This window comes from Lontra canadensis, unplaced genomic scaffold (assembly GCF_010015895.1).
Source record: "Lontra canadensis isolate GAN:19392208 unplaced genomic scaffold, GSC_riverotter_1.0 scaffold4, whole genome shotgun sequence".
Classification (NCBI taxonomy): domain Eukaryota; kingdom Metazoa; phylum Chordata; class Mammalia; order Carnivora; family Mustelidae; genus Lontra; species Lontra canadensis.
In genome coordinates, this window is record NW_022630998.1 from 49,784,245 (window position 1) to 49,811,986 (window position 27,742).

A 27,742-nucleotide genomic window follows, 5' to 3' on the forward strand; every position below is an offset into this window, starting at 1 on the left:
GAAATCTGGTGTCCTGCCCCAGTGTCCGTTTTCTACCCCACTGCACTGACACATGTACCCACACAATCCCCCCATAGATTTCTCTCTTGCAGTTGCAACAGCTTCTTAGCAGAGGTCTGTGTCTTTTAGTCCCTGCAGATATGCAGGTAAAATTTCTGCAAAAATAGTGGTGAACTGCCATGAAGACGACTGAAGATTAGGTTCCTTCCAAGAAGCACCAGCAATGGGTTCACACAGTCATCTGCTCTTTGATACTTGTGCAAAAGTAATGCGTTTTTATATCTTGTTCCTTAAAGAAGACAGCCAAACTGTAAATGCTATAGGTTCCAATAATCTAAACCCTCCTGCTCAGAATCTGAGCAGTCAAGATCTGATAAACAAAGAGTAAGCAAGAAACACTACATGAAGCTATGGTGCAGGAAAAAACCCAGAAAACAAAAACTCTTACTTTTGAAATAGGGGTGGGGGAAGGGAAGGAAGGAGAGATGGGGAGAGAGGTGGGGAGGAGGAAAATAAGAATATTCATCCCTCTTCTTCAACATCTAGCTCCTTCTCACCCTTTGGGTCTTAGCTCAGTTAGCAAATATAAACCCTCCTTGAACATCTGATAAAAACAAGCTTCCCCTCCCCTGTTGCTGTCTTTCATTTATCAGAGGTTTCTGCTTATTTATCCATAGCACCATCACAATCTAGAGTTTCTGAGTACTTACTTTCAATCTCAAATTCCTTCTCAGTGTCTGGGCCATAGTAAAAACTCAATACATGTTGATTGAGTGACTGAATGAGTGAATCAGTGAATACCTAATTCTACTTCATTCATCAATTTCATGTGTCCCATGTAGTTGCCCTTGGGAAGCTTTCCCCAAGTCCCTAAGCCTGGGTTAGGCTTCTTTCCTGTACACCCCGTGTTCACGCCTCCAGAGCAGTTATCACAGCAGGTGGAATTCTCTCTTCATTCACTACCTCCCCTTCCGACGGTTGGCTCCCACGGCAGAGCCTGTGTATCCTTCACCATCATGTCCCCAGCACCTAGCACAATGCCTACCCCATAGTAGGCACCCAACAGAAACCTGGTTTGATTAAATTATTTGATGGAGCATAAAGGTCTACAGGTTGGTACACTGTTTTTAGGAAAGAAGAAAACTAACATTTATTGTTAATTTTGTGCCTAATATTGAACAATCTAAGTATTTGTTATGGCAAATACTTAGTAGGTAAGAGGTGTAGGTGTTTTCTCTCATTTCACAAAGGAGTCAAATGAGGCTCAGAGAAGTCAGGGCTTGAGGTCACAGCTAGTGAGATCAGAGTCAGCACAGGAACCCCAGACCAGCAGGGTCTGAAGTCCCTGCTCATGTTGCTGGACCACTCTGCCCCTTGGGGACACTCATTACATGACCCCGGGGTGCTCCTTTCTTTTGTTTGTTGTCCTGTCTTCCCACATAGCTGGCCATCTCCACTGGGCCAGGAACAAAGTCTTTACCATTCCTCCCATTGTATCAATGTTAAGAAGGTGGCTTAAATGCAGTGGGATTGCAAGAGTTGCTGATTTCCGCTTCCTGAGAGGGTGAATGCTATGCATCTTGACACTTTGCACACAAGCATCAACTTCCTCTCAGGAGTGAAACCAAACACTGCCTTTCTCAATCTCTCAGGGAAAGCAGATGCTAGGTTAGAAGATATGTGAAGTGGGAAAGAACATACAAATGACAGTACCAGGAATGGTTCTGGCGGCAGCTGCTGGCTTCAGGGGTTCTCTTAAGGAATTTTCCTGGGTGGCAAATGTTGGCTCCTTATAAATGGATAAAAGGATCGGAACACCATCCTGAAATCAGTGGGCAGGGGGATTAGGCTAAATGGCACCAGATGCAAAGATTACAGGTAGAAATATTTTCCCATTCCATTTTACTCAGACTCTTCCTTCCACATACTCTTCTTTATATGTGTGTTCCCCAACAGTGGAAACAGGCATTCCAGAAATGTACAAGGAAGAAGCTAGTTGAATGTGTTCCAATCCCTCCTGCTGTGTATATCTATGTGTTTTAAACATAGATAATGCACAATCCACTCGTGCCGATGGATAGTAAATAAAAAGCAAAAAAAAAAAAAAAAAAGAAAACTTATTTCTTTCGGTAACCATAAATAATTTCTTGGAACAGGTAATGAAGAAACAAGGGAAAACATGGAGCAATTACATAGTGTGGAAAAAGTACTTGCTAAGGATTACCAGGTGTAGGATTTCGGACTGGAGAATCTAAAAATCTCAAAGAAATCACTTGGCTTTCCTGGACTTCATTTACACCATGTAGTCAAGTACATATGGGCTTTGGATAGAGTGCCCTGGTTGGAATCCTGCCTCTAACACAACCTAGCTATGACTTTGGGCAAATTACCTTATCTTTCTGATTCTCCGTTTCTTCATCGCTAAAACTGGGCTAATAATACCACCTTCCTTCCTGGGGAAAAATAAATTCTAAAGTGCATATAAACATAAAGTGTTCACTCTGTGGGTCAAAACCGGGTTCAAGAAATGATGCTCTGTCAGTCATATCATCAAATGAGGGGTTAAGCCAGAAAAGGTGTAAGAGCATTTCCTGACCCAACTTTCTAGGTCTCCGAATACTCAGACCCAGAAATGCACGGAGCCTGTGCCAAGAATATCTGAAATCACAAGCATTTGTTAGAGGATCAGTGACAGAGAGTCAATGACAGAAGCCAACCTAGGGCTCCAAGAACCCGCCTTCTGTGTTAACCATGTCTTTCATTTTCTGTATTCTGATGTTGTGACAACTGGGGCCTTGTGGGCTCAGGAGGGACAGGCCCTCTCAGAGTTAGCCAATTCCTGGAGACATTAAACAACTTACTGGCAGCTCACTTTCAAATGCAAATGAATGAATCCAAAGCTCCAAAGCCCCAACCACCTCCCTTACTGGGATCCCCACTTTGGGTCACTCTCCACCTGCCCTCATCACCCTGAGGCCAGGTACCAGACAACCAGGGACAGCCTCTATGCCCCCCAGGGTCTGCTGAAATTCTTCCAACTAGGAATCATAAATCTGCTGACCCTGCTGTGCCATTCCCACCACAGAACCACAACAGAGACTCTTGTCACACACCTGCACCCTTTCCTGACCCACCCTGGTGGTTCCCCTCATTCCGCTTATGTTCCCCAACCCCAGCCCATGCCTTCTTCTCTTAAGTATGCTCCTGCATCCATGAGTATAACAAATTATCTTTTCAATGGCAGTTGTCTCCTGATCTGTTGGCCCTGCCATACTTAAATAACAATAAAACCTGTATTTTAAAACACCTTCTTCCTCCATGCCTCCCCTAGGGAAGCAGGGCTTGTAGCCTTCTCTGGGTTTCCAAGTCCATTTCTTATACTAGATTCGAACTAGTTATGCCCAGCATACATGGTTACTATAGGGGAATCAGAATCCTCTTTACTTGCTGGTGGTCCAGCCGCACCTATTTGACAAACAGATGGCACCTTTGTGAAAAGGAAAAGGTGCCTGTCAGGGAAATCATCAGGATCAAGTGGCACTCCAGCTGGAGAATGGCCCCACTTGACCCTGTGGCCGGTGCCCTTGACCACTATATAACTGTGTGTATCTTTGTGTGGCAGCTCTGGATCCTGAACATGCTGAAAGTCAGTTTCTGAGTAACTAAACCTGGCCAGAACTTCAGAAATGAAGTAGAGAGGAGGAGGGGGGAAAGGGAAAGAAAGGAAGCCGAAAGACAAGGAGTCATAAAGGGCAGTGCAAACAGCAATGCTCTCTGTCTGCTGCATACCTGCCCCTCCACCCATTTAAACCTATGTTACCTAACTAAGCTATGGCTTTTTCAAGTTCAATCTTCATTCGTTAGTCAACACTGATTTTTGGTCTTAAATAATGTAGACCCAACTGGAAAAGGATACCCAGGTGCTTTCTTTAAGCAAGGGAAGATGCCATTTATTCAGCTGAACCACACTGTGAAGTCTGGCTACCTACACAGTCTAATTTCAATAACTGTCAGTACTTCTTGCTTTGCAATTTGCTATAAGCCTCAGTGCTCTCATACTAGTAATCTAGATACTAAAAATAAATACAGGTAATATTCATCTTAGTAATTGAACCCCTACTATTTCTCAATCTTCTCACTGGGAAGACATCTACTCTACATAGGCCTTCTCAAAGCTAAACTATTTTTAAAATTAGAAGCAAAATTATACAGACCCCAGCTGCGAAATACTTTTCTCCAATTAAAGTGAAAAACCACACTAAATTTCTCTCTAATATATTCATAATAGCATTAAGCAGACACTAAAAAAAAGAATCAGACCAAGTACTCTGAATCTTTAAAATTTTCAAAATTTTTGATTTGAGAATCATAAAGATGATAATAAAATGAAAATGCAATGAGAAATGTTAATTTGATGAACGATAAAGGGATTCATAAATATATTAATGGAATACAAAGTTTGTAACTAAGTACAAATGAATGATGATATTTACTTCAAGGCAGTAATGAACTTCCACAGAGAGAAGGTGTAACATGACCAGGAAGAAATGTCAATGTTTTCTAGTAGCTGTTAAAATGCTTTATTTGAATGTGGACTGTCCAAAATCCAATAAACAATCTAGTTTGTGGACTCAGAAACCCCCTATGCTGCACATGCAAAAGTAAACCATTGAGAGGAAAACAGGAGAGTCTTCCTACCTAGGCTCTTCCTCCTGACATATTAGAAATACTACTTGAGATCTTGAAATTTCAAATATTTCAAATACTTGAAATCTGGACTCAAGTTTGATGTTCCTGTGCCTGGTGGATTCCACTGGCAACCAAGCAGATTCATCACAGTTGTCATAACACAGCACTTACCTTGAGTTGAGAGTGAACTTGGTATTATAGCAATCAGACTGGCTCAACTAGTGGGAGACCTGCTGTGGCACTGATTATAAGGTAAAGCCAAATATTTATCTTCCCTATGTCTTGGTTTCTTAACCTAGAAGTAGTCCTATTCATGGACAGTTTAAAACTAATGAAATAATCAGAATCATATCAACAACCTCAGCCTGTCTGGGTAAAGATATGGAACTTTCAGCCCCTGCCCCAAATCCCATCCTCTGGGAGGGGAGAGTTAATCGCCAAATGCCGATGATTTAATCAACAGTGCCTATGTAATGGAAGCTCCATAAATATCCTAAAAAATGAAGTTCAGTTGGTGAACACATCAAGATGCTGGGAGTATGGCATGCTCAGAGAGGGCATGGAAGCTGTGTCTACCCTTCTTCCTTGAAACTGCCTTATTCTTCTCTTCTGTTTGACTGTTACTGGGTTCTAGCCTTTATAATAAACAGGTAATAGTAAGTGAACTGCTTTCCTGAGTTCTGTGAGTTATTCTAACAAATAATTGACTCTGGAGGCTGAAGTAATGGGACCCCCAACTTAGAGTCTATAGTTCAGAAGCATAGGTAGTCCAGACTTGTGACTGGAGTCTGAAGTGAAAGAGGCAGAATGGGGCCCTTTATCTCTGGGGTCTGGGTTAGCTCCATGTAGTTAGTATCAGAATTGAACTAAATTATAGGACAGCTAGTTGATGGCTACAGAGAGCTGAAGCATTAATTGATCATCTGACACCACACATTTGGTGTCAGAAGTGTGAGGAGGAACGACTGTGCAGCATAGGCTAAGACGATTGTGGATATCCAAAAGAATCAGTTACAAGTTAATATAAGTACATAAAAATACCATAAGCTGGGAAAAATGGTTAATTGGTTATTAAAATACGATGAGATGAAAAATCACCAATGCCAAATATATTCCCAAATAAATGCATTGAAGATGTTAAATGATAAAAACTGTACACAATTAAATATTTTCCAATATACTTATATGACAGCATAAAGCAAGGATCCCTAGAATTACTGTAGGTATACCTATACTTAGGCATACCACCCTATTATTCTTTATCCTATCATCCTTGGCATGCCTCAATTCATTAAAATGGCCAAAATTTTTCAAATTTTTCTTCATTTAGGATTGCCATAATTTAAGATTGCCATCATCACAAAAACACCACCGCATTCCAGAAGACTTCTTAATTATGGCATCTTGGTAAAGGGGAAAAAGCCCAAGTATTAGTATCTGATAGACCCATCTTGGAATCAGCCACACATCACACGTGATCTTGGGCAAGCTACTAATCTTATCCCACCTTCAGAATTCTCAAATAAAATAAGAATAAGAATGATAAATGCACAGTTATTATTAATAATGCAAAAGCTGTGTGTTTAAGTTAGAGAGAGGGACCTTCCCAACAAAAATGGCTTTGGGATCTAGAAGAGTAGTGAAGGGGCCTGGGACTAATTTCCAAGCTCTTAACACCATTTCTAATTAGACTTGGAAGACTACAGAGTTAAAATAAGTAGAAGAGTAAGAGTCTATTATAAACTGCCTAAAAGGATATCTGTCTGTGTACATACCCACATCTTTAAATTTACAAACCATCAATAAATGCTAGTTACCTATAATAGTTATACAATTGGTATTTCCTTACATAAGTATATAATTACTCTACGAATGTTAGTTTATTTTTCCAATCAATTCTAAGTTCAATGAACATCAAATCTTTTTATAGTACTTCTTTTGAATGTTTCACAGTCTAGGAAACCAGTTGGTATACAGTAATTTACACCCTTAGAATCATAGGTGCATTAAGAGTTCCTAATAACCCTAAAGAGGAAGAAATGAGACTGCCTTAATTGCAAAGATAACAGTGGCCATCATACTACTGTTGTGAGCAAGGAGAAGGGGAAGTGAAAAATTCCTGAGACTGAGCCCTAAAGGAGTGTGGATATCCACCAAATGGGAAAATGGAACACCCAAAATGATGTCCTGCACTGAACTGGGCTGTGAGGAGAGTTGGAGGTTTTGGAAGAATAGTGGACTATGGAGGAAAAATTTAAAGAGAGTTATGTCAGGGCTTCTTGAGTAAAGTGATGGGAGGTGAGAAGCTTGAGGACGCAGCTTACAGACTGATTCAAGCTTAGGGTGGCTCAAAGGAGAGCAATTTTCATCCAAGAGTAAGACCTACATAGAAATAACTTCATTTTAACCCCCCAGAGAGCTCAATGAATCAGCTCTGGTGTGGTACTAGCTGAATGTTTTGAAGAAAATATTTTTTGTAAATATGAAATACTTTATAATTCTCAAAAATCTCTTATTTCAAATGTATCTGTTTTGCATTAAGAACAGATAATTATGTATTGCTACATTTCTGTCAAAAACCTAGATTGAGAAGTTGCTAGAGATTATTAGATAGATTTAACACACCATGTTGGTTTCTAAATGATCACAACATCCATCGTTAGGCATCTGTAAGGTATAAAGCAGTGAGGAGAAACAAGGAGTTGTCAGCCAAAGGAATGACTGTTATTTTAGTGGCAGAAACAACATAGTCAGAGAATTGAGAGATGTGTGGTTACAAAATTAATTTTCAATTTTCCAAAATTCATCATAATTAAGGGGCCTTTCTTAAACCTGAATATGAAAGTTATCCCGATATGACAGTGGGTTGCCTAGAGCTCAAAAGGAAGAGAATAAATCAGGGCCCAAACGTGAAGCAATGAACACAGCTCTTTTTGTCTCCATAGATGGGCTGTGTGTTTAAGTTCCAAAGAGGGACCCTCCCAACAAAAATGGCTTTAGGGGCTGGAAGAGTAGTGAAGGAGCTGGGACTACTTTTCCAAGCTCTTACACCAGTTCTCATTAGACCTGGAAAACTCCAGAGTTAAAATAAGTAAGAGTATGAGTCCATTATAAGCTGCCTAAAAGGATACCTCTCTGTGTACATACCTACATCTTTAAATTTACTCCTAGGAGCTTTAAGATACTTAAAGGTCACTCAGTTTATACCGATATTTTAATAAAGTGTTTTTATTTTTTAGAAAAGTTTAAATGTTGTACTCTGGGATTTATCTTTCTTTCAACTCTCCATATTTGAGGAAGGAGATTAATCATCAGTGCTACAGATCTACCCTGGGGCTAGCACAAAATGGTAGTAGGTATCAGAAATGTCTTAGAAGAAGATAGAAAACACCCCTTGGAAGGAAACGCCTGTTTGTAGCTCCAGTCAATTGGAGTGGCAGAGGCACAAATAAACAGGAAAAAAAGAACCAAAACTTACTGTGGAAATATTCCACACCACTGTACTCATATATTACATGATACACACAAAAAAATGCATACTATATAATTCTCTCTTGGTATGGTATGACTAAGTTTCACTCATTCTTAATTACCTTGAACCTGTTATCCACATACATTTTTTTTTTTCTGTTTTTTACTTGCTATTCTCCCAATTGTTTCTGAACAATTTAGTTAAAGAAATTTTGATCTTCTGCATCAGTAAAAAGAGGTAGAAAGTTAGCCAAATGTTCTCAAAACTTATTGGGAAACCTTCTGCTTAGAGGAAAACCCAGTTATCAAGCAAATATTTTATTTCATTTGTTTTGTTTTGTTTTTTGTCTGCATAAATGTAACTCAAAGAGCTGAGAAAACAATCTGTGAAGTATGAGTAGACCATGTTCAAAGTTTTCTCTGGGGCTTTATAAAGGGATCAAACCTAAGTTTTCTTTATACATGGTCATTTACCTTCTTCTTTATAATACCCAGGACAGCATGCTTCCTATGACCTAAAAGGCTAGACTGACTTTGCCTATTTTGGAGATTACAAAAGTGGCAATGGGGGCTGCACGGACTTGTCCAAAGTCATACAGATGATAAAAGGGATAGCCTGGCTTCTCACTGATTGTTCCTTCTACCACCAGCACAACCCATATTTGGACTCTAAGAAGGATGTGAAGACTCTAAGAAGGATCTTTTGACAACAAGGCATAATGCAGTCTCCATACCTTAGAGAGGCACCACTCTACTATCTTTGAAATAGAATAGAATTTTCCAAGCAAAGAACCTGGAAATGGGGCCTGTGGACACCATGGGGACAGAACAAGGCAGAAAGCATTTCCCGTAAATACATCTATGTCCAATGCCCTCGACTGAAGAACATTGTCATTTCAAAGTCACTTACCCAAATCTGAAGCTTGATTCTCTTTTCATTTTTGAATACAGTTTTTACTTTGAAATCGATCCCAACTGTGCTGACGAATGCGGATGTAAAGGAGTCATCTGCATAACGGAACAGGAAAGATGTTTTCCCCACACTGCTATTGCCGATGATGAGCAATTTGAACATGTAGTCAAAGTTCTGATCAGAGGAGTCTTTCTGGCCATACCGGGCATCTTGGGAAGAGGCCATCTGTGGTTTAAAAAAAAGAGAGAGCAAGAAACATGGGTCAGTCTTCCATTCGATATGAGGCTTGCAGCACACTCGTTATTGGCCTTGCCAAAAACAGATATCAGACCACTCAGGAGACCAGTTGAGAATCCTCCCCAGTTTCCCTCTGATGCTGGTATCCATGGCAATAATTGCCTGCTGGAAGACAGAACAGCAAATCTTACAGCTCTTTCCAGCTGTGTTGGTGTTTGTCACAGCTCAGCATTCAGAACCAATCAAAGACACCAAAGGAGACATCTATAAAGGTTACATGAAAAGCAAAGATATGAGGAACTGGCCAGAGCATGTGGGCTCTGAAACTTTATAATCCTAGTGATGGACACACCAAAGTGGCTGAACAGCAGGGTGTTTCTTACTGAATCATCTGAATATTAGAATCTCTCTTATTTCCTAGGAAAGTGTACCCAAAGCATGTATCTATTTCATCTGTTAACATCACATTAAAGCAACATCCTAAAATAAATGGCAATTCCTTCAAATTAAAAATGATGATGGCAAGTATTTATGGTTCAAACACTGTGTGAGAAACTTATCTAACCTAACAACAACCCAATGAAGTAGATTCATATTTAAATGAGAAAATTGAGGCTCAGAGTTATTGAGTAATGTGCTCGAGTTCACACAGGTGATGAGTAATAGAAGACAGAATTCAAATCAGGTAATGTCACGACAGGGCTCATGTTCTTAACCTCTATCCTCGTTCTCAATGATGACTAGGGAGATATGCACATCTGCTCTGAAAGACAATGTAGGAAATGTTCATTATGAAATATCACTGAAGAATCCTAGCTGGGTTCAAATCTTGGCTCTACCATTTCCTGGCTCTGGGACTTTGGGTTGGTTTATTATTTTAAAATGGCATGCATCAGTTTTTTTCCTCTTACATGAAATAGAAAAAAATATGATCTAACTTGGAACATTTGTAAAAGAATAGATGGCATATCTGTAAAGCAGATATGTGAAGCACCTAGGATGGCATAGAGAATGATCTTCATTATTAATTATAAATGCTTTAGATGGATGTTGATTTTTTTCCTCACTTGATCACCTTAATATCTCCAAAGCTGATGCTGCATTATTTCTAAAGGATTTTATTCATTTATTTTAGGGAGAGAGAGCAAGCAGAGGGAGGAGCAAAAGGGGAGGGAGAGGGAGAGAATCTTGAGCAGACTCTGGGCTGAGCACAGGGCTAAAGTGGGGCTCGATCCCACAACACTGAGATCATGACCTGATCCGATACCAAGAGTCAGATGCTCAACCAACTGAGCCACTATGGCGCCCAGTGATGCTGCATTTAAGTGCCATTTGGCTCAAAAGAAGTGTTTAGATGGTGAATCCCACTGATTAGTACACTTACTTACATTTTATGTTATGAATTCTTTGGCAATTGCTGTGTTATCCAACATAATCCAATATAGAAGCCACTAGTCCTTTTATTTAATTAAAGTTAATTAAAGGGGCACCTGGGTGGCTCAGTGAGTAAGCCTCGGCCTTCAGCTCAGGTCATGGTCTCAGAGTCCTGAGATCAAGCCCCACATTGGGCTCTCTGCTCGGCAGGGAGCCTGCTTCCACCTCTCTCTCTGCCTGCCTCTCTGCCTACTTGTGATCTCTCTCTCTGTCAAATAAATAAATAAAATCTTTAAAAAAAAGTTAATTAAAATTACATAGAATTTAAAATTTAGTTCCTTAGTCACACTGGTCACGTTTCAAGTGCACAATAACTGCATGTGGCCAGAAGCAACAGTATTGGACAGGTACAGAGCATTGGCATAACTGCAGAAAGTTCTATTGGGCAGTGCTAGGCTAGGCAGATAGTCTCTTTTGCACTTCCAATAAAATCTGATTAATAATTATCTTTCTTCTGGGGAAGGTGGTCAAGGGAGAAGCCTCAGAAGTTAGTAGATAGTAGAATGCTTGAATCAGTAAGTAGTACTCAACCTCATCTAAGATATCAGCTGTTGAAGTCATGTGCATTGTGTTTATCCACAATTAAGGGAAAGGAGAAAAAGGAGATGGTGAGATAACATATTCTCTTTCTACAAATACTTAGTGCCAGTAAGAGAACACAATTATATGTATAAGAACATAAGAATAAGGATAAACAGAAAATCTGTATGTATTATTAAATTTAAGGATAATACAAATTTTGAATGCATTTCACACTTATTATATATCAGCTTAAGCATTTGTTTTTTTAAGTCCATGTAACCACACCGATGTCTTCAATAATTACAACTTGGAATGAGTGTTGACGAGTGAAACTGGGCCACTACAACAGGCAGATATTATGATTTTCCTTTCTGGCCCAGGCATCTACTGGCTAAAGTAAACCTCGCCCAACACAAGCAGCCAGCCAAGGACAAAAACAGGATTATAACTCTGGACTGTAAGTTTGAACAACGGTGTCTTCCTCTGATGACTTCTGAAGCCCCAGAACAGTCAGGAAACTGTTTCATGTGACTACCCCATTCCTGCAGACATAGTCCTTTCACCAATTACTACAACCCTGCTCCCTTCTGAAAGTGCTAAGTTCAGCCAGGCCTACAAATAAGATCTTTTATATGAACCAGCCCAGATGCTAGGTCCTAGGTTAAGAATGTTCAGCTAAGCCACAGCCAGAAAATAGACACTACAACTTTTCTAGAGCTGCCCATACTCAGCCCTATAGCCTACCATATACTGCATCACATCACTATAAGGTGGTATCCAACTGAGTCCTGTGGCTCTCCAGGATGCATCACAAGAAAACATGACCTACAGCTGCTATCAATTTCAAGTCCTATTCCAAAAGTAGATTCTAAAACCTGTAGCAATATCAACATCATCAATATATAGACTTTTTGAATATAATTACAGAGATTTAGATGGAGAAAACCATATTGGGGTTTTCTCTGGTATGAGAAATTGAAAACATTTAATTTCAAGGGCTGATACACCTTGCAATGCTGGCAGCAAAGAAGGTGGTGGGGCATGGAAGGTGTCTAGGATGAAGGAGGACAAAGCTGGCAAACAGGGGTATCCAGAACCTCTACAGGACTAATCAGAAGTGTTTCCTAACATGCTATTCTTGGAGATAAATTTTTTTTTTTTTTACTATTTCTTGATTTATATACCCAGTAAGATTCACAAAGAGCCAATAAAATGTGCATTGGGAATGCACGGGTCTTTCATTAAAATTCAGAATAATGAAATACATCCTGGCCCAGAGGATTGAGAAAAAAACATCCCTAATCTTACTGAGAACAGAAATGAAGTGGTTTGACAGCATATGAATGTCAAAGACACTTGTCTTCACTATGTCAATTTACTGACACTTCTAAATACTAAGTCATGTGAACATTCCATAGTTTTCATGGAAAAATACAGCTGATATTTGAAACATGAGTACACATGAAGTAACCTCCCCGAAAGTAAATCAGATATCATAAAATATATATAAAAGATAACTCTTTAAAAAAAGATGACTCTTTAAATTGCATCAATCTTGAATTAATTAAAAAAAATCAAGGAGTTGGAAAGCATTTTCAAGGTAGTCCAACTTTCTACTCATTCCAAGAGTCCCTTCTGCTGGCATCTCAGGATCTCGGGTTAGTATTCTAGCCAGGCCCGTCACACAGAGTGACAAAAAGTTTACGAGGTTGTGAAGCACCATAATCCACTGCTGAACTGCGATTATTATAAATTTCTTTCTTAGATTAAAGTTAAAATCTCCTCCCTATAGCTTCTGCCCACGTGTTCTAGATTCTGCCTTATAAATCAAGACAGTTGATTTTTCTCCCATCTGAGAGAGCTTCAGGTGACTGAAGGAACAAATCACAGCCCCATACACTTTCTCTCTCTTGGATGATCCCAACTGCCTTCCCCTTTTCCCCAAGAAGTCATGTTGGAAAAATCCCCCACATCCTGCTAGATTAACTGACATCTCTCCAGATGTTAAAGTCCCATGTGTGGCTCCACAAATTTGTCACAATATTCCAGATACAACAGCGCAGAATAAAATGAGACTATTATATTTTATCACAGCTCACTTAAGTCTTCTCAAATGCTCAGGACTTTTTTCACATTAACTTTAATAAACATAGGTTTTCCTTATTCCCATTCCATACTTGGGTAACTGGTTTTCTTTAATGGAAATGCCAACCTTTATATGTACCCTGTTACATTTCCTCTTGTTTGTTTTGATTTAAAATTCAATTTTGACCTGATAATTTTATGTCCTTTCATCAAAACACTGGCTATCCCTTCCAGATTTATGCCATTCCAAGTTTGATCAGTATGTATTTTACATATTCATTTAAGGCTCTGATCAAAATGCTAATCAGCTTGCAGACAAACAACAATAAACCTTTTACTCCACTGAATATATATAAATCTATAGATGAGACCTCTACAACATGTCATCAAAGAATTTGGCAAACTTAAAGCAGACCTTAACCTCTGGGACTTAGTGCACTGAGAATCCATTGTGGTCCCATTAGGTGTGCTTTCGTTCAACAGCAGGTGAACAAATCCTGGATTTAATTGATGTGCCAGTTTTAATTTTAATCCTAGTTTCCCCAGAAGTCCTACTAACTAGGGACCAAACAGGTTACCTCTGACTAACACATGCAATCACAGATTATTTCAGAATTTTTGACATTTGTTTTTCAGAATAAACAGGAAAAGCAAATTACTTCCAGGGATTCCTCTGGGCACTTAAGAATCTAAATGCCATTAAGCTATCTTGTGGATCTCATGAGAAAAACAAAAAGAAGTCATTCTAAATGTACTACATTCTCACCACTACTAGTGATAACAGCCTGAGGGTCAATGAGAAGATGAACAAAGATGGATAAATCATCCAGAAAAGGACATGCAGTTCTTTGAAACTGGAAGGATGAAAGTGAGGATGGGACGTATGTATTGGAAGTAGAGAAATACATCAAGTGATTTCAAATCTTAATCATTGTTGCCTGGGGAAAAAAGGACAATCATAATAAAAAGAATTATTCCTGAGAGCTCTAAAGTCAAAACTAAAATTTTAAAATCAATAAGGAGGGGACCCTGGGTGGCTCAGTGGTTTAAAACCCCTGCCTTCAGCTCAGGTCATGATCCCAGGGTCCTGGGATCGAGCCCCGCATTGAGCTCTCTGCTCACTGGGGAGCCTGCTTCCCCCCGCCCCACCTTCGCCAGCCCCTCTGCTTACTTGTGATCTCTCTCTCTCTGTGAAATAAATAAATAATAAATAAATAAATAATCTTAAAAAATAAAAATAAGATCAACAAGGAAAATATGAAACGTTAGGATTACCAAATGTATGTCATCTGGCCCCCAGGTGATTTCTCCTGGAGAAATCCTGGTCTGCACAGTTTGTTGCCTCCCTGTTTGTCTCTCAGAATGGATCAGAATTGTGATGCTCTTTGCAGTCTCTGGCCAGCAATTTCTGTGTGTGTGTGTGTGTGTGTGTGTGTGTGTGTGTCTGCTGCTCTTAGCTCTGGAATGAGCCAGTGGAGAAGCAATAAAACACTGATGATGCCGCTGTGGACACATCACCGCTAAGCTGAGAAGATGCTGTCCAGGAAATTGGAAGCAGCCAAGGTATTAGATAATTCAAATTCTAACCCTGGCTCTGAAGCAAAGGGCCTGGAAAAGTAGGGCAGACTTGAGCAATCGCCTTTGTCTCTCTTCTTCATGTCAGCAGGGAGTGAATTACTCTTTCATGGGACTCATGGGAGAATGTATATGATGGTATGCCAAATGATAGCAATGCTTCCAAGATGGAAATCACTGCATATTTTAAAGGTGTTGTTAGGCTATGACATTTTAAGGTTCTTTTTTCAGCCCATCTCTGGATCCCCATCTCCTGCACAGCTTCTCTCATAGATGAGTAGAACTTTCAGCTTATGCACAGAAAGACGGTAAAATCACCGCAATAACAACCCTTATGGGCACTGTACTGCACGTCTTCCATACATCATCATACCTCATCCTTTCACTATCTATACTACTAGATATCAATATCTATTAGTAACCCCATATTAGCAAAACAGCATGTTCTGGGTGTATTTGAAAAGGGCTCCTTCTCCCTTCGCCTGCCAAAAGCATGAGGGGATTTTCTCTAACCCTCACTGTGAGAACTTGACAGGGTTCCTGAGGGTAAAACTTACACAAGTGTGTCCTCCCTGAAACTGCACCCCCTAGAGCTTTAACTCTTGGACTTGTCTACCCTGAGCCACCAGCAACTCATCAATTACAGTTTAGGTTTTCTTACCCCAGTACTGGATCCCATGGGAGTTTCTGTTCCAGGAATTTGTGATTTTCTTTATCAGGTTATTGGTCTCTCCCATCTAAGGGCAGCATTTTTCTCTGTGACCGCAATTCTCTGATGAATCTAAGAGTTGGTAATTTTCATTTTGTTTCATTTTTTTCTTGTGTGAGGATGAGAGTAACAACTTCCAAGCTCTGTATGCACTGGAGTGGAAACCAAAAGTTTTTATCCCCATTTTGAAGAAGAAATTAAGGCCAGAGTATTTGAGAGGAAATTTAGGTAGAGGGCTCCTTGTTTTTCAGTAGGGTCTCTTGATTTCTCTCAGCGCATGTGCTGAACCTTCATCATCTAGACAAAATGTGTTCTTCAAGAGTTACAGCTCTATGGGTTCAGCTTGCTCACTCTTCTCTTTGCCAAACTAACAGCCTCAAGTTTCAACCACAGAGGAGACTACTGGAAGAGGTAAGACTACTTCTTCTTTTACTTCTAGAAAAAAAAAAATCTATTCCTTTGTTGAAGGCAGGCATGATCTAATCTTGATATATTTTAAAATTCATTATAATGGTTTTTGAATCTTCTGGGAAATCTAGATGTATACAGAAAAATAAAGAGTATCAAACCACGTAAAAATTATTCCTACTAGTGTCAAAGACCACTGTTCTCCAGCCCACACTGGAGTTCACTCTTGGTGTAGTTACAGAGGGTTTCCAGAGGGAGAGAGCACCTGTATGGGGACTGTGCTGCAGCACAGTACAGGGGATGCCTAGGCCACAGAGAGAAGAGTGTAAACAAGGTTTTCTGGGAAGGGAACCACATGGCTGGCTGGGAGAGCTCTCCAGACGGGTAGGATGTAATCCTGACAGCTGCAATGTAGCAGAGCCCTGGTCCCAGTAGTGCCTGCACATCTTCATGAATGCTGAAGCCAGAGGGTCATTAGTGTAGTCCTGTGATGCTGATGAGTACCCTAACTACTAGTAATCTATGCCTTATAAATCACAGCATAAAGAAAGGTTAGAAAACAAGATTCCACTTCTTTTCCAGCAGTTCTGAAATTATGTACAGGCAGATGCATCTGTGAAAAAGAAAATTCTATATTCTTGGTGTGATGTGAGTAAGGGTAAAGAGCACATACTCTACGGTCAGGTTGTCTGAGAAGGAATCCCAGGTCTGCTACTTGCGTAAACTTTGTCAAGGTTTTTGTTATTTTGTTATTTTTTCAACTCTGCTAAGCTATAATTTCCTCGCCAATAAAACAGGAATTATAGTAAGATCATGAAAAGTAAAAATTTTGGCATGTGCTAGATCCTTGATTAAAGCCATTCACTTGATTTTCCAACTAACATTGACGCTACTCTCTGAAAATAGAAATGGTCAATTTCATAGAATATGCTTCCTCTCATTTCCTAACCTTAGAGGCAAGAGGTTTGATGCCCAACACTTCTACTCTGTAGAGTTTCATAATTACTGAGATAAACTCCTTACTCTTTCATTACAAATATTATGACATGGAAAAAAGAGCACTTATCAAAATACCACAAAATACCTTTGCCTCCCTGTGTGCAGATAAAAGTGTTCTGTGGTCTAGAGAGGCTATGGGAAAGGGAATGTGGCCAATGGCCATATGCTCTGTGACAGGATCCATCCTGTGATATTGGGGCCACCCAGTAACTTCTAGGGAGTTACTAAACTCATGAAACTTGGGCATGAATGGGCTTTTGTAGAAACTGGGAGAGAGCCCAGTTTCAGGTATGAACTAATAAAGGAGCAGAATTCAAGTAATACAATGGTAAGATAAGCATGAGAAAGGAAGCACCAGGAATGCAAAGGAATTGTGGGAAACTCCCTTGTGTTGCCTTAGCATTGGCTTTAGGTGAAGTTCAACCTAATTTCTGATAGTAAATTTGGTAAATCATCAAAGTCAACAATACCATCATAACACCAATACTGTATCATACACTTCAAGGTTGCCAAGACACTAGATCTTAATTGTTACCACCACATAAAAGAAATGACAATTTTATGACCTGATAGAGGTGTTAGCTAACTCCACAGAGGTAATCATATTACTATACATGAATGTATCAAATCAATATATTATATACTTTAAACTTCTGCAATATTACATATCAATTATACTTCAATAATAATATATATTTTTAAATATTTTATTTATTTATTTGACAGAGAGATATCACAAGTAGGCAGAGAGGCAGGTAGAGAGAGGGGTGTGGGGGGGAAGCAGGCGCCCTGCCGAGCAGAGAGCCTCATGCGGGGCTCGATCCCAGGACCCTGAGATCATGACCTGAGCTGAAGGCAGAGGCTTTAACTCACTGAGCCACCCAGGTGCCCAATAATAATAGATTTTTAGAAGTCCACAATATCATTATTTCAAAGTGAGAACTCACTAAGAGGCTTTCATATGTATATATAAACATAGATAAATACACATACATAAAAATAGTGTCATGCATACATTCTGGTTATCTCCATCCTTTCTCAAAAACCTTCTAAAACAACGGCAAGGGTTTTTCACTAAAGGGGAATTCCATATTAAAAAAGGGAAGCAAAAAAGAAAAAGCAAGAAAAGTTTGGGATTTGGAAGTGAATGATCGGAAAAAAAGAATCTCATGTCTGTATAGTAACTCTTAACCTACAGAACCTGAAATGGCCTTGGGATTAGAGATGCCAGATGTCTTTTTTTTTTTTTTATGTTTGATTTTCTTTTTCATTTTATTTTATTTCTTTTCAGTTTTCCAGCATTCATTGTTTATGCACCATACCCAGTGCTCCATGCAATACGTACCCTCCATAATACCCACCACCAGGCTCACCCAACCCCCCACGCCCATCCCCTCCAAAACCCTCAGTTTGTTTCTCAGAGTCCATAGTCTCTCATGGTTCATCTCCCCCTCCAATTACCCCCAACTCACTTCTCCTCTCCATCTCCCAATGTCCTCCATGTTATTCTATGCTCCACAAGTAAGTAAAACCATATGATAACTGACTCTCTCTGCTTGACCAAACTCACTTAGCATAATCTCTTCCAGTCCTGTGCCAGGTGTCTTGATTACGTGGTGTACCCCCGTTTTCCTGAGACTGAGGGATTTCATGTGACACTACAGGACTTTCAGTGCTAGAACCAGAAAGCTAAGATTGTTGGTCACACTGACTAGGGCATGCAAACCGGCGGAATGGCTGAAAACACATTTTTATTTAGGAATACAAAACTAAATTCTCATAGGATACACTAGATCTGAGAGTCCCAAAACTGGGGAACTGTACCTGAATTCTGCAGAATTAAAATATCCTAAGCGGGCCCAGGCATCTATAATTTTTCAGCATCCCATGTGATTCTTTTGACCATTTAGGTTTAGAATTCACTGGATTAGCAAATGTTCACATGGAAGCCAGGGCAGGTGTACACTCTCAAGGTATCAGGGATACATGTAAGGGGAGACTGAGTAATCTGACATTTCAGTTAAGAACCCCAGGGTGTGGAAAATGGGATCCTAGCACTCTTCACCAGACATCCCTTCTGCCAAGAGTGACAAGAGATCTCATCACCATAATATTTACTCTGCAAAGTCTATACTCTAGAATGCCCAGCCTGCTCAGATAAGCTGATTTCTCGAAAATGTGTTAATTATCTTAGCTATGGTAAGATCCAGAACTTTCTAAGGGCAAGTGATATAACTCACTGTGAGTTTCCATCAGACTATGAGCAGGCACGGCATCGTAAGAAGCAGTAATCATGTTTTCAGAGCACATGTGGCTCTACTCTGCTCAGCTCTGTGGGAGTTGGTCTTGATTGTCTCAATCAGTCATTTTTAAAAATAACATACATTTGGACTTTACTTCCCCTCACTCCACAAGAAAACACCTGACAGATACAGGAGGCCACTGTCCAAGCTAAAACTACAAAATAAAGAATATTTCTTGTAAGAATATCTCTTCCTGAGAAGAAAATAAAAACTAAACAGAATAGATAAACCCAGTACTCTGTGGTATAATGAAAAGCCTCTCTTAAAAATACTTAGTAAAATACTCTAAAAGTTCCCACTGGGGGAAAAAAGCCTAGATCTTAATATTAATATATGTATTACCTAAGGAATTTTTATCACTAAAAATTTTTAAAATATTAAACATTTAAAAAATATTAAACATTGAAAAACATTAAAAGTTATTTTAAAGGCTTAAGCCCTTGAAAAATACCTGCAGAGATTTGCTATAAAGATTTCTTCCAAATCCTTTATTAACACTCATCAAGGTAGGTCACATATAGGGGCATATATAGCCTATTGTCCATGCACTTATGACACAAAGGGACTATTTGAACCATTCTTTTTTTTTTTTTTTCCCCATCCGAACCATTCTTGAGAAACTAGGTGGGTTTTTTTTGTTTTTGTTTTTGTTTTTATGCACTTGTGTTTCTATACTGTGCAGGTCCACCAATTAGAATGACTTACAGAGCAGTTTTGGTAGTCACAATCATCCCAGATTTTCTTTCAAAAGCTATTGCTACTATTCCTGTTGTCCCTTTTCATCAGTTCTACCACTCAAACAAGTGCTTGGTGAATTACAACATTCAAAAGAAAACCCATCTTTCATTGCAACCACCAAAGATGAGTATGAGATGAGAGTTATATTGTGTTAATTGGTACATAGATTATTTCTCCAAGCCCTATAAGGCTCCTAAAGCTATGGCCATTGAAACAGAAATCACCAACATTTGCTTGCAAGTTTCTCAAGTAGATGAGACTCAGACACGCATCTGAGCCACTGAAAGACTAACAACACCCTTGATGGGTAAAGTAAACTAAAAGCAGGCAGAGTAACAATGAGAGGCTCAATGCCTTACATCTTAAAATTATATTATGATTTGGGTTCCCACACCATAAAAGTTGACCATGTAGAAGCAAAGTGATAATGGTGCCAGGTTTTTCTCAGTCAAGGGGTCAAGTAGGCACAAAATAAGACTCTTTAAGGCTTGTTGGATCAAAATTCCTAATACTGGATCCAATTCAATCAGCTTATTGGAGAGTATTTCAGGGAACCATGACCATATCTTCTACCATTCCCTGAACAACTGAAGATCTAGAACATTCACCCTTATGGTTTCATCATTTAGTGGACAGAAAAATATTTCATGACTCCAATAAAACTGACATAATGCTTCAAACCAATCAGAAACATGTTGGTGTTTGAAAAGGCATTTTGTTTCTACAGAGTTGAAGATGATAAGGAATATATTGGTTGGCAAGATAAAGCAACTCTTAAAATGATTTTATTTTTACAATTTTACACTTTGTTCAAATTTTTGAAAGTGTCATAAAGCCCACAATTTTATTTTCAAACACAAAGAAAAAAATGTAGCATGGCAAAGGCAATAAAGAATAAAAATACAATGATAGAAATTAAAATGTAAACATAATTTATTTCCCAGAAATCTACATGGAATAATCAAATCACTAATATTATTATTTACATTTCTAACTCCGGTTTCTATGAGAAGCTCACAGTGTTTTCTTGGTTTCTGCACAATACCAGAAATAAATCCTATTAAACCCTTCCAGTACTCAAACATCTCATCCCAAGGGCTTATATGCATTCTTTCTTAACAACATGTTTCTATTGTAAAAGAAGCCAACATTAAACCTAGGAAAAATAAGTTAACTGAAATGAAGAGTACTTCAGTGGGCTTAACAAAAGCCACAGGTGGCAGAAGAGTCCGTGACCTTGAGATAAATCAACAGGAACTACACTATTTAAGAAAAAGAAAAAAATTAATAGAGTCTCACTGATTTTTGAACAGTATCAGAAGTCTAACAGAGATGCAATTAGAGCCTCTGATGGAAAAAGGAGTCAATAATGGGATGGGAAAATATTTGAAGATATAATACATAAATATTTTTCAAATTTCATGAAAAACATGAACCTACATCTATTAGAACCTCACTCAACCACTAAGCTGACTAAATTATAAAGAAAAATACATCTAGGCACCTTACAGACAAACTGTTCAAATTCAAAGTTGAATAGAAAACAGAAAAAGGGACAAATACCAAAGAAGGGTCCAACAATATGAAGAACAGCTGACTTCACATCATGATGGAGATCAGCAGACAATGAAATAACCTAAAATGCTGAAAGGGGGGGAAAAAAAAGCAACTAAATCTTTAATATGCAGCAAAACTATCATTCAAAAATGTAGGCAAAATAGGAGGAGGAAGCAAGATGGCAGAGGAGTAGCAGACTGAAATCTCATTAGGTCCTAGGAATTCAGCTAGATAGTTATCAAACTGTTCCAAACACCTACAAACTCAACAGGAGATAGAAGAGAAGAGTAGCAATTCTAGAAACAGAAAATCAACCATTTTCTGGAAGGTAGGACTTGTGGAGAAATGAATGGGAAGCAATAGGAAGATAGACCGTGGGGGAGGGGCCAGCTCTTGGCAAGTGGTGGAGCAGTAGAGCACAAAATCAGAAGGTACAGAAGTCTGCTCCATTGAGGGATGTTGCTCCAGAGGCTAAGCGGGGGTGGAGCCATCCCATGGACAGTAAGGTCTTAGGTCCCGTGGGGTCAAAGAAAGACTGCGGGTGTCTGAGTGTGGCAGAGCTGCCAGGTATCAGAGTGGAGAAGCCGGCTATAGAGACAGAGCTGAGGAGGGGCTCTCAGCTCAGAGTTACCTTAAACCACGATCTGAGGCACAATCAGGCCACTGCTCTTCCATCTGGGACCCCCACAAGGGTCAGATCCAGAGAGCCCCTCTTTCCTTCTCTGGGAGGAGCAGCACAGGAGTAGGCAGCAGAAATCTGCTGGGTTTGGAGACTCCAAACAAGGCCAGTGCCAGAGATAGAGATGAATGACCACAGGCCAGGGAAGCACAGAGTGCAGCTGGAGACCAGGGAGATAGGAGGGATTGACTGCTTTTCTCTGAAGGTGCGCTGAAGAGTAGGGCCCCAAGCTCTCAGCTCCTCTGGGCCAGAGACTGGAAGGCCACCATTTTCATTCCCGACCTCCAAAGCTGCACAGAAAGCATTCAGGGTACAATAGCTCTCGAAAGTGAACCCAAGCAGATTACTTAGCCTGGCCCATGGCAAGGGCAGTGCAATTCTGTCTTGGGCAAAGACATTTGAGAATCACTGGAACAGGTCCCCCCCCAGAGAGGATCAGCAAGAACATCCAGCCAAGACCAACTTCAGCAATCAACAAGAACTGCAGAACTCCAGAGCTAGGGGAAAGCAATGCATAGAATTCATGGCTTTTTTCCCACGATCCTGTAGTATTGCAAAGTTAATTTTTAAATTTTTTTTCTTATTCTATTTTTTTTAACTTTTCCTCTTTCCTCTTTTAACATTTTTTAACTATTTTATCTTAACAATACCTTTTTAAAAAAATCCTTTAATATTTTCATTGTTATACCCATATTTTATCCTTTTATTGTATTTAACCTTTTTTTTTTTTAATACATGTAGGGTTTTCTTTTTCTTTAAAACTTTGGGATACAATTTCTTCTAATAGGTCAAAACATAACCTAAATCTAACACATAGCTTTGTTCTAGTCTCCAGTCTGATCACATTCTCTCCTCTCTTTTTTTTTTTTCCAAACCAACTTATGTTATCAATTCCTTTTTTTGAATCTTTTAAAAATTTTCATCTTTACAGTCATATTCCATCCCTTCATCATGTTTACCAATATTTTTGTATATATATAAATTATTCTTTCATTAAAATTTTGGAAGGTAGTTTCTTCTAAGAGACCACAATACACCCATAATCAAGTGGGTGGCCCCGTTCTATTCATCAGTATAATAAATATATATATAGACAGATATATAAATAGATAGATAGATTTTTTTTTTACCCCCTTTATTCTCCCCCTGGTTTCGGATCTCTTCTGATTTGGTTAGAGTATACTTTCCTGAGGTCTTTGTCACTCTTTTAGTATTTTATTCTCTTGATCATATATTGTTATCTGGATAAAATAACAAGGCTGAAAAACTCAGCACAAAAAAAAAAAGGCAAAACAAAACACAAGAGGCAGTACTGATGGCTAGGGACACAATCAAAATGGATATTGGTAATATGTCAGAATTAGAGTTCAGAATGATGATTATCAAGATGCTAGCTGGGCTCGAAAAATGCATGGAAGATATTAGAGAAACCCTGTCTGGAGAAATAAAAGCCCTTTCTGGAGGAATGAAAGAACAAAAATCTAACCAAGTTTAAATCAGTAAAGCTATTATTGCAGTGCAATCAAAAATGGAGGCTCTTACTGCTAGGAAAAATGAGGCAGAAGAGAGAATTAGTGATATAGAAGACCAAATGACAGAAAATAAAGAAGTTGAGCAGAAGAAAGTCAAACAACTACTGGACCATGTGGGAAGAATTTGAGATGTAAGTGATACCATAGGACAAAAAAATATAAGAATAACTGGTATCCCAGAAGACGGAGAAAGAGAGAGAGATGTAGAAGGTACACTGCAGCAAATTATAGTTGAGAATTTCCCTAATATGACAAAGGGAACAAGCATCAAAATCCAGGAGGCACAGAGAATCTCCCTCAAAAATCAATAAAAATAGGTCCACACCCCATCATTTAATACTAAAATTTACAAGTATTAGTGACAAAGAGAAATCCTGAAAGCAGCTCAGGACAAGAAATCTGTAACATATAATGGTAGAAATATTAGATTGGCCCAGACTTATCCATAGAGACCTAGATGGCCAGAAAGAACTCGCATGATATATTCAGAGCACTAAATGAGAACATTATGCAGCCAAGAATACTATATCCAGCTAGGTTATCATTGAACATAGGAGAGATAAAAAGCTTCCAGCACAAACAAAAACTAAAAGAATTTGCAAACACCAAACCAGACCTACAGGAAATATTGAAAGGGGTCCTCTAAGCAAAGAGAGAGCCTAAAAGTAACATAGACCAAAAAGGAACAGAGACAATATATAGTAACAGTCACCTTACAGGCAATACAATGGCACTAAATTCCTATCTTTCAATAGTTACCCTGAATGTAAATGGGCTAAATCCCCCAATCAAAAGACACAGGCAATTAGAATGGATAAAAAAAACAAGACCCATAGATATGCTGTCTACAGGAAACTCCTTTTAGACCCGAAGACACTTCCAGATTTAAAGTGAGGGGGTGGAAAACAATTTACCATGATAATGGACATCAAAAGAAAGCTGGGGTGACAATCTTACATCAGATCAATTAGATTTTAAGCCAAAGACTATAAGAAGAGATGAGAAAGGACACTATATCATACTGAAAGGGTCTGTCCAACAAGAAGATCTAACAATTTTAAATATCTATGCCCCTAACATGGGAGCAGCCAACTATATAAGCCAAATAATAACAAAATCAAAGAAACACATTGACAATAATACAATAATAGTAGGGGACTCTAACATATCCCCCTCACTGCAGTGGTCAGATCACCCAAGTAAAAGATCAACAAGGAAATAAAGGCCTTAAAAGACACACTGGGCTAGATGGACATCACAGATATATTCAGAACATTCCATCCCAAAGCAACAGAATTCACATTCTTCTCTAGTGCTCATGGAACATGGAACATTGTCCAAAATAGATCACATCCTGGGTCACGAATCAGGTCTCAACTGGTACCAAAAGATTGGGATCATTCCCTGCATATTTTCAGACCACAGTGCTCTGAAGCTAGAACTCAATTCACAGAGGAAAGCTGGAAAGAACCCAAATACATGGAGGCTAAAGAGCATCCTATTAAGGAATGAATGGGTCCCAGGAAATTAAGGAAGAATTTAAAAATTCATGGGAACAAATGAAAATGAAAACACAACTGTTCAAAATCTTTGGGAACATGCAAAGGTGGTCCTAAGAGGAAAGTATATAGCAATACAAGCCTTTCTCAAGAAACAAGAAAGGTCTCAAATACACAACTTAACCCTACACCTAAAGGAGCTGGAGCAAGAACAGCAAAGAAAGCCTAAACCCAGCAGGAGAAGAGAAATAATGAAGATCAGAACACCAATCAATGAAATAGATTTCTTTCTAAGCCAAAAAAACAGTAGAACAAATTAACAAAACTAGGAGCTTTGAAGGAATTAATACAATTGATAAACTCTTAATCAGACTTATCAAAAAAAAAAAAAAAAAAAGGACCCAAAAAGTAAAATTGTGAATGAAAGAGGCAAGATCACAACCAATACTCAAGAAATACAATTATAAGAACACATTATGAGCAACTATATGCCAGCAAATTTGACAATCTGGAAGAAATGGATGCATTCCTAGAGACATAAACTACCAAATCTGAACCAGGAAGAAAGAGAAAACTTGAAGAGACCCATAACCAGTAAGGAGATTGAAGCAGTCATCAAAAATCTCCCAAAAAAACAAGAGCACAGGGTCAGACACTTTCTCAGGGGAATTCTAAAAAACATTTAAAGAAGAATTAATACCTATTCTCCTGAAACTGTTCCAAAAAATAGAAATGGAAAGAAACTTCTGAACTCATTTTATTAAGCCAGCATTACCTTGATCCCAAAACCAGACAAAGACCCCATCCAAAAGGAGAATTACAGACCAATATCCTTGATGAACACAGATGTGAAAATTCTCACCAAAATACTAGCCAATAGGATCCAACAATACATTAAAAGGATTGTTCACCACAACTAAGTGGGATTTATCCCAGGCTGCAAGGTTGATTCAACATGCACAAATCAATCAATCTGATACAATACATTAATAAAAGAAAGAACAGGAACCATATGATACTCTCAATAGATGCTGAAAAAGCATTTACAACACCCTTTTATGATCAAAGCTCTTCAAAGTGTAGGGATAGAGTGTACGTATCTCAATATCATCAAAGCCATCTATGAAAAACCCACAGCAAATATCATTCTCAATGGGGAAAAACTGAGATCTTTACCTCTAAGGTCAGGAACACAGCAAGGATGTCCATTATCACCACTGCTATTCAACATAGCACTAGAAGTCCTAGTCTCAGCAATCAGACAACAAAAAGAAATGAAAGGCATCCAAATCGGCAAAGAAGAAGTCAAACTCCTTGCAGATGATATGACACTTTATGTGGAAAACCCAAAAGACTCCACTCCAAATCTGCTAGAACTCATAAAGGAATTCAGTAAAGTGTCAGGATAACAAGTCAATGCACAGAAATCAGTTGCATTTCTATACACCAACAGCAAGAGAGAAGAGAAATTAAGGAGTCGATCCCATTTACAATTGGACCCAAAACCATAAGATACCTAGGAATAAACCTAACCAAAAAGGCAAAGAATCTGTACTCAGAAAATTATAAAGTACTCATGAAAGAAACTGAGAAAGACACAAGGAAATGGAAAAATGTTCCATGCTCATGGATTGGAAGGACAAATATTGTCCTACCTAAAACAATCTACACATTTAATGCAATCCCTATTAAAATATCATCAACTTTTTTCAACAAAATGGAACAAACAATCCTAAAACGTATATGGAACCAGAAAAGACCCCAAATAGCCAGAGGAATATTGAAAAAGAAAGCCAAAGTTGGTGGCATTACAATTCTGGACTTCAAGCTCTATTACAAAGCTGTCATCATCAAGACAGTATGGTACTGGCACAAAAACAAACCAAAGATCAATGGAACAGAATAGAGAGCCCAGAAATAGACCCTCAACTCTATGGTCAACTAATCTTTGACAAAGCAGGAAAGAATGTCCAAAGGAAAAAAGACAGTCTTCTTCAACAAATGGTGTTGGGAAAATTGGATAGCCACATGCAGAAAAATGAAACTGGACCATTTCCTTACACCACACACAAAAATAGACTCAAAATGGATGAAAGACCTCAATGTGAAATAAGAATCCATCAAAATCCTTGAGAAGAACACAGACAGCAACCTCTGGAAAACAGCATGGAGGTTCCTCAAAAAGTTGAAAATAGAGCTACCCTATGACCAGCAATCGCAGTACATGGTATTTACCCTAAAGATACAAATGTGGTGATCCGAGGGGCACGTACATCCAAATGTTCATAGCAGCGATGTCTACAATAGCCAAACTATGGAAAGAACCTAGATGTCCATCAACAGATGAATGGATAAAGATGTGATATATATATATATATATGTGTGTGTGTGT

The 27,742-nt window shown here is 38.8% G+C and overlaps 1 protein-coding gene across 2 annotated transcripts in view; it reads right to left on the bottom strand.

The window, feature by feature from the left end:
- Nucleotides 1-27,742, bottom strand: part of RAB3C (RAB3C, member RAS oncogene family) — a 289,717-nt gene that overhangs the window by 250,822 nt on the left and 11,153 nt on the right. For both annotated transcript variants that reach the window (XM_032850170.1, XM_032850167.1), the window contains exon 2: nucleotides 9,071-9,298. In XM_032850170.1, coding sequence (XP_032706061.1) covers nucleotides 9,071-9,298 — 228 coding nt within the window. The remainder of the gene's footprint in view (nucleotides 1-9,070; nucleotides 9,299-27,742) is intronic.